This window comes from Galeopterus variegatus, unplaced genomic scaffold, assembly GCF_000696425.1.
Source record: "Galeopterus variegatus unplaced genomic scaffold, G_variegatus-3.0.2 Scaffold617, whole genome shotgun sequence".
NCBI lineage: Eukaryota > Metazoa > Chordata > Mammalia > Dermoptera > Cynocephalidae > Galeopterus > Galeopterus variegatus.
In genome coordinates, this window is record NW_007726728.1 from 258,005 (window position 1) to 269,518 (window position 11,514).

General features: G+C 39.9%; 1 protein-coding gene across 1 annotated transcript in view; it reads right to left on the reverse strand.

Moving 5' to 3' along the window:
- Positions 1–486: 486 nt before the first annotated feature.
- NUDT7 (nudix (nucleoside diphosphate linked moiety X)-type motif 7) overlaps positions 487–11,514 on the reverse strand; it is a 12,686-nt gene continuing 1,658 nt past the window's right edge. The window contains exons 2-4 of the mRNA XM_008570588.1: positions 9,575–9,728; positions 4,437–4,595; positions 487–1,081 (exon numbers count right to left, since the gene is read on the reverse strand). Of these exons, the coding sequence (XP_008568810.1) occupies positions 713–1,081; positions 4,437–4,595; positions 9,575–9,728 (682 nt within the window). The 3' untranslated portion in view covers positions 487–712. The remainder of the gene's footprint in view (positions 1,082–4,436; positions 4,596–9,574; positions 9,729–11,514) is intronic.

Consider the following 11,514-nt stretch of genomic DNA (forward strand, 5'->3'; position numbering starts at 1 on the left):
CAGAGATCTATGCTCTTCCCATCTTTTGGTTCTGCCATTCCCCAAAGATCGTCCTTATTTATATGGTCCGGGCTGGGTTGCAGACAAGTCCATGTTGCAGCTTAAAGAAAGGGGAACCAGAGCAACTCCAGGGAAACTGGCATATCTCTTAAATGGGAGATGATCTGCAAGGTCAACTTTGAACTATGTCCCACTGGCCTAAACTAAGCCCCAGAGTCAAATTTCATGACACAGGGTCCTAAATAATGCTATTTCTATCTGGGGAACTATGAACCCAAATTAAATTCTACTGCCATGGAAGAAAGGGAAGATAGGTTTTGATTGCTGGCCACAAGTTTCTGTCACATGTAACAACAGAGAGAAAAAGATATTGCTTCTTCCTAATAAGGGAAATGCCACATGGCCATATATTCAACAAGAATTTGTTAAGTACCTACTATGTGCCAGATACTCTCTTATATGCATAAGAAAAATGCTGTTAACAAATTGTGGGTGACATTTTTTAATACTAGAAACACATTTTTCTACTTTTGAAACTGTTTTGCTCTTTCAGATAATAGAAGGCAACTGGAAAAAAGGGATGATTTTTATCTTCTTATTACAGAGAAAATATTCACATCTGTCAAATTCCACCAGCTGGCATTATCATCGTTCTGTGGGTAAGCACACACAAAAACCTCCTGGATAATTATTTGTAAGTTGGTCTCATAAATCATAACTTGCTTGTAGCATTTTTATAAAGCTTCAGGAAAGACTCTTCAGAGGATGATATTAAATCATTGAGATTAAATTCAACCTCAAAGGTGGGTTTTTTCCTCAAAATAATTAAGGCAACCAACACAGCAAAACGTGCAGTTATAGCCCTGATGTGGTAAGTCACATCATCCTCAGGGTTTGTGTACACAAAGTGATGGCCGACAAAATGGTGGCCATGACGCGTGACATGGTGCTGGTGGTAGACACGAGGGCTCAGGAAATAGTCCAGAGGCACCAGGAACACTGCCTTAACTTCGTCGGGATTCGGCTGGGCCTGGAAATTGTGGTCTATAAAACCCACAACTGGGGTTATCAATGTATCTCTCTAAAAGAGGAAAACAAAATATACAAATTAAGAAGTGAAGTGACATTGTTTCAAATGCTAAATCATGCCACTTCTATGTAAGATAAGAAAATACGCCAAAGCCACCAGTTACAGAAGGCAGGTAGGAAAGGAGGAAGAACTAGTTCTGGAAGCATATTTATGTCCTCTGTGGAACAGAGGTAGTACCTCACCTACCTGCAGCAGCATCTGAGATGACTCTGAAAACATTACCTTTTATGAACATAAACTAGTACTATCTTCTGAAATGGCATTTGACAATATTGTAATAATGTGGTCCCTTTGACCTAGGAATTGCATGTGCATGTATATATCTGTATGATAAATTGATATCAGTGAGAAAAGACACAAGTACAAGGCTAACGCATTATTTGCAGCAGCCTCAAACCCTGAAGTTATCACTCTTCAACCGATGGATATTTAGGTTAGATAAATTATGATTATATCCATATAATGGGGTACTCTGCAGCCCTTAAAAAAATGGGATAGACACCCTTAAAAAAAAAGCGTGGGATGAGGCAGGCTTCAGGGCCTCTGGAAGGAGCTGAGTACTATTAGAAACAGTCCCAGGAAGTTAGGACACGTGACTGAAATATGCTGAACTGTTGAAGGAGTTGAGGCTTCAGAGGTGGCCAAGTGAAGGAGAGAGAATGAATGGAAATGTCTGGGCCACATACCAAGAGAAAGGAGAAATGTCCCCTGGTTCCATTTCAGAGACTTTGGCAAAGACAAGTACCTAAATGTGTGACATGGGGGTAACTGGGGTGGGGTTGAGGGTCATAGCCTGCCTGCAAGAGTTAATTCAGGGGGTAGGGAAAGAGCCACTGGCACCACCCAGCTGTGACACCCCAAAACATCTCCATCTACCCCCTGGGTGGCAAAATCACTCTAGGTTAAGAATCACTATATTAGATTATGCTTGTAAGTGTTCAATACATGGTATTTCTTAATACATTTAAAAAATTAGCAACGGCCAAAAAACAAAACAACCCTCCTTAGTACTTCTGAACACAGTATACCTTTCTTTAAAGCCTCTGTTTATTTTAATTTCTTGATAATGTCATCTTAGAAATCTCCTGCTCCAGGAGTGTCTGGCTCCCAGAAATCTCCTCAAGACTCAACGTACTCCTGTGAACACTGCTGGATTCTGTCCACTCACATGCAGAATTCATTGGCTTCTGGGACCTTGGAAATGGGGTTACTCTCACTTTGTGAACTTCTCATTATTATGACTCAATTTGTCAATAGAGTTCTAAAATAAATTTCCAAAATGTGCTGGAGGATTTGCAGAAGTCAACAGAAGAGTATCCATTAGAAAACAGAATTGAAAAGGAAGCAATTGATACATTTCTTATTTGATCCCATGTTTCTTTCTTTCTTTTTTTCTCTCTCTCCCGCAGAGACACACCCATACTTAGCAAGCATCTACTGAGCGGCTGCTAGCTTCTTCCAAACTAAATTTCCCTTGAGTGGTGACCTTTCTATTTTTAAATGGACCCAATTAAGACAGATGTCTCAGCATTGATCTTCACAACACTGGACCTCCAAGACTTTGAGCCAAATGGAACATAAAGGATGATCTAATCCACTGGCTTTCTAATTATTAGGCATCAGTGGATCATTCTTTTGAAATAAAAATTTACCGGAAAGCCCAATATATAAAACATAAAAAAGTTTACACCTACCTCTCTTATTAAGTGATGAGGCCATTTCACCTCTGTGGTATTCTTCTCCCAAACCATGACCCCAGTTTAACCATGAGAAAAATATCTGACAAATTCAAATGGATGAACATTCTAAGAAATATCTCACCAGTACACGTCAGTACCATCAGGGTCATCAGAATAAGGAAAGTCTGAGAAACTGTTACAGACCTGAGGACTAAAGAGACATGACAACCAACTACAATATGGTATCTTGGATGAGATCTAGGGCAGAAATGAGGACTAGGAGAAAAGTTAGAAAAAGGCAAATACAGTCCGGAGTTTAGTTAATAGTAATGTACTAACATTGGTTTCCTAGTCATGACAAATGCACACAGTGACGTAAGATGCCAACCATAGGGGAAACTGGTTGTGGGGTATATGAGAACTCTCTGTGCTATCTTTGCTTTAACTTTAACTTTTCCATAAATCTACAACTGTTATAAAGGGGGGAGGGAGGTTTTGGTGATGGGACACAATAACTAACTACATTGTATATTGACAAAATAAAAAAAAAATAATAATAATAATATTTAAGGATCTATAATAAAACAAATTAAAAGTAAAAAAAAATGTATTGAGAGTAACAGACTTACTCAGGAAAACATACACAAGAAGCAAATAAATACAGCAAAATATTAACTGAAAAATCTAGGTGAAAGCTCTGTGGTACTCATTGTACCATTCTTGCAACTTTTCTAAAGATGTGAGATTTTTCAGAATAAAAATTTGGAGGCAAAAAAAAAAAATTAAAGATTTTATTAAGATGTTTACACTAATAAAATAATGCTGTTATCCAAGTCTGAATGTACAATATTTACTTCTTCTAAAGTCAATTAGTACAATAATCGAGTTGTTAACTCATAGGAAATAAGATCTGGCTATATCAGCTCCAGAATTCATTCTGTTTTTTTTATTTTTTTTATTTTTTTTAAAAGATGGCCGGTAAGGGGATCTTAACCCTTGACTTGGTATTGTCAGCACCATGCTCATCCAGTGAGCTAACCGGCCATCCCTATATGGGATCCGAACCCGGGGCCTTGGTGTTATCAGCACCGCACTCTCCCGAGTGAGCCACGGGCCGGCCCCTTCATTCCGTTTTTTAAAAATATGTTGTTTTGGTGCATACTATCAAGGAAATCCTGATTCACACAGAAATGCAGTTACAAATAGTTATAGTTTTTAAACAGCTTGCCTAGCGATCTCAGGGTACTGCTCAATTAATGTGATATAGAGAAAGTTTATTCTAAGGTACGTACAAAAATGAGTACGTTTAGGGCAAAAGTAATGCATTGATGGCTTCCAAGGGACTAAAATTTGGTATAGAGCACACTGGAGTGTGTGTTATTTTTTCAACCAAACTCTCAAAAGATATGAATACTGGAGAAAAGTAAATATGAATTGCATGTTAATGAAACAATTCTGAAGCATCTTCAGGGTTCCACAGCACCCAGTGTGAACTGGGCTGATGGAGTTTGACCCTTCTATTTCTAGATGGGGAAAGAGGGGCCCAGAGAGAACAACTAGTCTCCTGACTTTATGTCCAGTACTCTTTGGGGTCAGTTTGGACAAACGTGGAATCCTGAGAACACCAGATACACTGGGAGCTCATGAGAGTCTAAGAAAACCCTTACATCAATCAGATATGGCACCAGGCGGCAGACGACCTCCACTTGATGAGGATGCAGCCCCACCTCCTCCTGGGCTTCCCGGAGAGCCGTGGCTATGTCATCCTTGTCTGCTGGCTCACTCTTTCCTCCGGGGAAGCAAACTTCTCCAGGTGACCTTCTTAGCTGGTTATTGAAAGAACAGAGTTACAATGTGGGATTCCAATTTTAGAACCACTTGCTCATTCAACAAATATTTACCCAACTCCTATTTTGTGCCAGAAACCATTTCTACCTTGGTAGTGATAAGTGGTGAACAAGAACACAAAAATGTTTTTCCTTGAACACTATTAAAAAAATGAACTTTGAGAATTTCCCTCATTCCTAATTTTTCTCTTTTTGCTCCCAAAAGATACCATACACACACAAACAGATTGGCATTGATTGGGTAAAAAAGCTGAAAGACTGGATAATATAAAGAGCAGTAGTACCAACACAGGATTTCGTTGAGTCCTTGACGAGTGCCTACCGTGTCTGAGCACGGAGTTTCACAACAGTTTTTCTCACTGAGTCCTCCGAACAGTTCTAGAAGCTACTATTTGTTTTTAAAGTGTTTTTTTTTAAATGAGGTGAAATTCACATAACATAAAATTAACCATTTTAAAGTAAATAATTCAGTGACATTTAATACATCCAGTGTTGTGCAACCACTTCTGCTATCTCATTCCAGAATATTTTCATCACCCCAAAAGGAAACACCATACCCACTAAGCACCTGATCCCCATTCCCCTTATCCCCCTGCGCCTATTTTCTGTCTCCATGGATTTACATAGTCTGGATATTTCATGTAAAGGGAATCATATGATATTTAACCATTTGTGTCTGGCTTCTCTCACTTAGCATAATGTTTTCAAGGTTCTTCCACACTTTATCATGTATCAGCACTGCGTTCCTTTGTATGGCTGACTAGTATTCCACTGTATGCATAATCAGAATTTGCTAATCCAACTATTTGTTGATGAACATATATGATACTTTTATACTATTATTATTTCCACTTCCAGACAAGCTGTATTAGTCTGTTTCTGTTGCTTATGACAGGATACTGAGACTGGATAATTTCAAAAGAAATAGAATTTATTTCTTACAGTTTGGAGGCTGGGAAGTCCACAGTCCAGGGTACATATCTGGTAAGGGCCTTCTTGGTCGTGGCTCTTCAGTGACTCAAGGTGTCAGATCATGAAATGGCTGAGCAAGAGAGACAGCTAACCTCCTCACTTGCTCTCCTTTTTAAGCCATCATAACCACACCCATGTCACCCATTAAACTATCAATAGATTAATCTATTCACAAGGTATAATTCTCACAATCTAATCACCTTTTAAAAGCCCCACCTTTCAATTACCAGAATGGGATTTCCCAACCTCTTAACACTGTTACAATGGGAGTCAAGCTTCAGTGAGTTTTGGGGGACATTCACTCCACAGTACAAGGAATCTAAGACTCAAAGATGTTAAATAACCTGACCAAGCTCACAGGATGAGCTGGAATGTAAATCAGCATTTAATTCTAGAGCCATGTTCCTAATCAGCAAACCATATATTTATTAAGAATTTACTAAAACACAGAAAATATGGTCATTGGAATCATTAGCATTGACCTGTGTCGGCATCTCTGTTCATCTCTGTAAAGGAATAGGGGTCTCTCTTTTCCCTGTGTTGCCCCCTTCCACCTATACCCTTGATTCCATTCCTTCCTGACTGTAGGATAATGTGTGTCTCCATTTGCAGCATTCTAAATACTACCCCCTTTCTTATCTCTGTCTCTAAAATGATTTCTCTCCTATCTTGAGCAGAGGTGGAGAGGTACAAACCCTCTATTCTTCTCTCTTCTGCAGGACTAAACTTCTCAGCAAACTGACCCCAATTTGTTTTACTCCCACTCCTGCCTAGTACCCACTATCCTCTCTCTACTAAACTGTCAAAGAGACCTCAGGGCCAGCTAGAGTCCAGAGTTTGCCTCTTCTCAGCTGTGTGCAATGTGTGTGATGACATTGTGGACTTCTGTGTGCATCTCCCAGAGCTGTGAAGATGGTTACATGAGCTATGACTGAAGCACGTGGAACAGTGCTTGGCCCTTGTTACATATTTAATAACAAGAACTTGTAACATCAGTTCTTGACACTTAGAAATGAAATCAAGAGGTCACATTGGTGTTTTTAGCACCTGGACCAATACATCTATGTAAGGACAAACTAGATGACTGTTATGGTCCAGATGTTTATGTTCTCTTCCTGTAACTTCCCGGTCTGGAGAATAATGCAGGAAGAGAACCCCAATTCAGGGTTAATTTCTCAAATGGAAGGAATGCCTCTCTCTTGAGGGTTCCGGGAGATTAACCTCTTTGAGCCTTCTCACTGCTCAGAAGAGTTGGGCTTTGAGTAATCTTTGGCGGCTCCATCACCCAGGGGAAAAGGGTGACAAATCCGCGGGAGGCAAAGCAACAGTCAGTATCAAAATGGGCCCTAAGTAGAGAAGATTTCAATCCTTTTTTTTGTAAATAGTATAGAATACTTATTAAATAAAACCTTATGAAATTCTACTCAGAAGCCGAATAATGTTGCAGCCTAATTTCCTAAGACTGTCTGTTTTTGTTCTTGAATTTTCTCTTGCCTACTTCAAGCTCCAGAGAGCAGGAAGCAGAACGGAGAGAAGGAGGAGGAGAGAGGGGAGAGAAGGGGGTAGCAGGAGAAGAGAACAACCAACCATAATGTAGTAGCTGATTCCTGAAAGCCATCGAGTGGGTGGCCTTGAAGGTGTGGAGGTCTATGACAAGGTGTGCGAGGGGAGACGGGGTTTTGCTGATGCTTTGCTGGGCACCAGGGATCTAGGGCTCTGGGAGGAGCCCCTTAACCAAGGTGGACCCAGACAAGGAAAAAATTAAAACACATAATAGCCAATGTCATGGAGCTTTTATGGCTGTGCCAAACACAGACATAATGCAAAACAAAGTTTTGTACTTTATAGACATCTTGTACTCTTAGAACAACCCTACACAATAGGTACTGTTTTCAGTCCCATTTTAGGGATGAGAAAACTGAGGCCTGGGGAGATTAAGAATTTGCTCCAGTTCCCATCTAGCTGGCAGGACAGCACTCACTAGAGTGGGGTAAACTGATGACCTGGGGTGGGAGGGCCTGTCCCCATCTACTGGGAGGAAGTCTCCTGGTGAGCCCCCTGCCTGTGTGACTCCAGGGAGGGGTGGAGCTCCAGTATGCCCCAGAGGGAATTTCTCGACCCCAAGCCAGATCATGTTTACAGTCAGATTTAATTAGATTCAAATGCTTTCTTAAAAAAAAAAAAAAAATGTGATCTTAATGATCAACAGACAAAGCAGCTCTGAGTGAAACAAGTGACCAGAGACCCACCTGCTTGAGGTTTTGGTCTTAAATAGGTTTTCTACATTACTGTTCATCTGATACTTCAAAAAATATACTTCGTGCCTCTGCCTCTACTGTGTTTATTGGCAGAGCTGGGAACAGACTCCTCAGAACCTGGATTTTCATCATCTCACGTGTTTAAGTCCTTGTTGCCTGGCTCAGACTGAAAAGAATCCACACAAGTCTACTTCCAAGTTCACTGAACTTCAGCTGATTCCTCAGCTTTTTTATTTTTGCTAACAAGATACTTTTCATTATTCTACTTAAAAAGCCATGTTATTATCTAAAATGGTGATGTAATGATATCAGGAGGATGGGGAGGGAGATCAGAGGTATTAGAGTGCTCAATTCTATTCTGTCATAATAGAAAGTCAATAGTCAATGTCTACACTTGATTAATCAAGAACTAGTCATATAACTATATAGAAAAATGGAGATAACTTTCAAGAAATACAGCTAAAAGAGGTGACAGTGATTGATGGTGTGAAGTTGGGTGTTTAGGTGGGTCAGCAAACCCACCTGCTTTTGTAATTTTTCATTTTAAAAGCAATCATATATATTGGTTTACCCATGACAATTCCACTTTGCCTCATGTCCCATATTTGTGCCAGACAAAAGTGTCTCAGTTTGTATAATAAACCATATGGTCACCTTAATAATTATAATCCTTTTGATCAATTTGATTTTTAAAAGATATATTCATTCTTTTGTTATAAATTTAAAAATAGAGGTTTAAAAGTAGGGGAAAAAAAGCCATGTTATTACGACCTATTTTCTTTTTGTACTTGGCTAACCTTGAAAGTTCTGTTTCCTCAACTTTTCCTTGGAAATATCACCAGCAGCAAGGGAGAGGGGAGATGGCACTCAGGGGTGGAGGGGTAAGCCAAAAACTCCATTCCCAGCCCAGTATTTCATTAAAGTGAAATCATTTATCCTAAAACTTCAGCCTTGTCTGCCACTTGACACTAAGGGTGACAGGTGAAACTTACTGAACTCTTGCCAAGTGCCAATGTTGTTTCAGGTGCCTGACATTTATGACCCTGTGAAATCCTCATAGCAGCCCTGTGACGCAGTAACTGATATTTTCTCCTCATTTTACAGGTGAAGAGGTTGAAGCACAGAGAAGGTAAGTAAATAGGACAAAGTCACACAGAAGGAGAGAGAGCCTGCATTCGATGTGGGCCGCCAGCTTCAGGGCCTAGCCTGTTACCTTCTGTGCTCTGGTGTTTTCACACTGTACCTGGGATGGAATGAGTCTAAAACAGTGGTTCTTGGTGGGGACAATTTTGTCATCTCCAAGTCCCTGCCAGGACAGCAGGCAATGTCTAGAGACATTTGTGGTTGTCACAAAGGGAAGTGTATGTGTGTGTGTGTGCTACTGGCATCTAGGGGGTAGAGGCCCAGAATGATGCTAAACATCCCACAATGCACAGGACAACCCTCTACAATGAAGAATTATCCAGCCCCAAATGCCACTAGCACCAAGGTTAAGCAACTCTGGTCTAAAAATATTTTAAATTACTTGCTAGCCAAATTCCTTATTTTTCTTTCCAAAACCTCTTCAAGAAATACCATGTTGTCCTATGGCTTCCTGTATCCCTTGAATACCACAATTTTAAAAGTCCATTTGAGAATCATGGCCTCAAATTGTGTGCAAGTAACAAAATTTCATGGGATTTTTAAATGTTCTGAGATTTCATGGTAGGTGCCTTTGTGTCCACTTACCTTCTCTGACCGGAGGGTGAACAACAGATGGAGTTTTCCCTCTTTAGCCAACAACGGCAAAAGGATGGAACATTTGTTATACGACAAGTGAGAATATTTGGTCCCAACATCATGCTTTCTCAAGCAGGCCTTAGCATCATCTATCAAACTGTTTCTAAAATGGAAACAAACCAAACATTTTAATATACAGAGTAAAAAGCTCCTATCCTGTCTATGTTTCTGGTTTTTTGAGTCTCCGGGGGTTTACATTTCTGAGTCTCAGTGTACTTTTCAATAACATGGCAGAAATAATAGAACCTAAATTGCACGGTTGTTGACAAGATTAAAGGAAGCAAAAAAAAAAAAAAACACTACTAAGTACAGTTTAGTACACGAGTTCACTTTGAAATCTAAATTAAACTTAAAATGAAAGTATGGTAAAATGTTTTTTCAATAATTCAATAATGCAATAGCTGAACTTGGAAATCCATAATTATGTTTAGACAGGACAGGTTTGCTGAAAAAGTCATTGTAAGGTGAGACCACTTTCTCTTAACCTGCTGGCCCTTCTGTAGTGTTATCAAACTCTTTTGTTTTCAATTGCCTTATAACATTGGTTCCGAAACTTCAGAGGCAACAGAATCACCCAGAGGGCTGGTTACAATACAAACTGCTGGACTCACTCCTAGATTGTGACTCAGTAACTCTGGGGTGGGGCCTGAAAATGAGCATTTATAGCAAACTCTCAAGTGATGTTGTTGATGATGCTGCAGACCAGGGGAACATAGCTGAGAACCGTTATCTGACAATATGCAGGTAATTGGATTTATAACCACAAATGGTACCTTTTTCATGTGGATTTTAGTCCTTTTGACAGGTGTATTTTGTTGCTGGTTTGTGTTGTGGGTTGAATAGTGTCCTCCAAGTTCTTGTTCACCTAGAACCTCAGAATGATTTTATGCAGAAATAGGATCCATGCAGATGAAATTAGTTAAGGATCTCAAGATGAAATCACCCTGGTTTTAGGGTGGTCCCTAAATCTAACAAGTAGTGTCCTTATAAGAAGAGGAGAGGACACAGAGAGAAACACACAGGAAAGAAGGCCATGTGAAGATGAAGGTCAAGATTGGAGTGATGCTGCTACAAGCCAAGGAATGCCAGAAGCCACCCGAAGCTGGAAGAGGCAAGGAAGGATTGTCTCTTAGATCCTTCAGAGGGAGTGTGGCCCTGACAACACGTTGATTTTGGACTTTTAACCTCCAAATCTGGGATAGAATACATTTCTGTTGTTTTAAGCCACCTAGTTTGCGGTACCTTGTTATAGTAGCCCTAGAACAGTTTGGTTTTAATTTTTCAAAGTGGACAAAATCATATCTGTAAGTCAGCCAGAACTGGTTTCAAAAATATAGGAATGATCTCCCTAAACTTTGCTTTCCTCATCTGTGATATGCTTGAAGATATTTTTGAAGATTAAATGATGTAGTTCAGATACTGTGGCTGGCACTCAGCTGGTGCTCAATGAATAGTAACTACTGTCATAACTGTCCCCATCATTAGATAAGCAGTTGCTTGTAAGAGGTGTTTGTTATTTTTTGCCTCTTTCTAAGTAGCAGGGTGCTCACTAAATGTGGGTAGCCACAGTGGATTTCAAAAACGACCACGTGTCTTGAAAAGAATCTCTAAGTACTGGCAGCGGGGATTCCAGAGTGCACCAGATGTACAAAGATCCGTGTCCAAAAAAGGAAACTGGCCTGCCCAGAGTGTGAGTGGACTCTACCATGGGTAGCTTTTATGAAGCCCCAGAACTGTCCAGAATAACCAGCAGAAGTAAAAGGCTGTAAAAACGTGTCTGTTCACTTTAGAGGCTGGTCTTTGTAATAATCACCATAAAGATCCCAACCCCAGTTCCATGCTCTTCTCATATTTTTTTTTTTTTTTTTTTTTTTTTTTTTTTTTTTTTT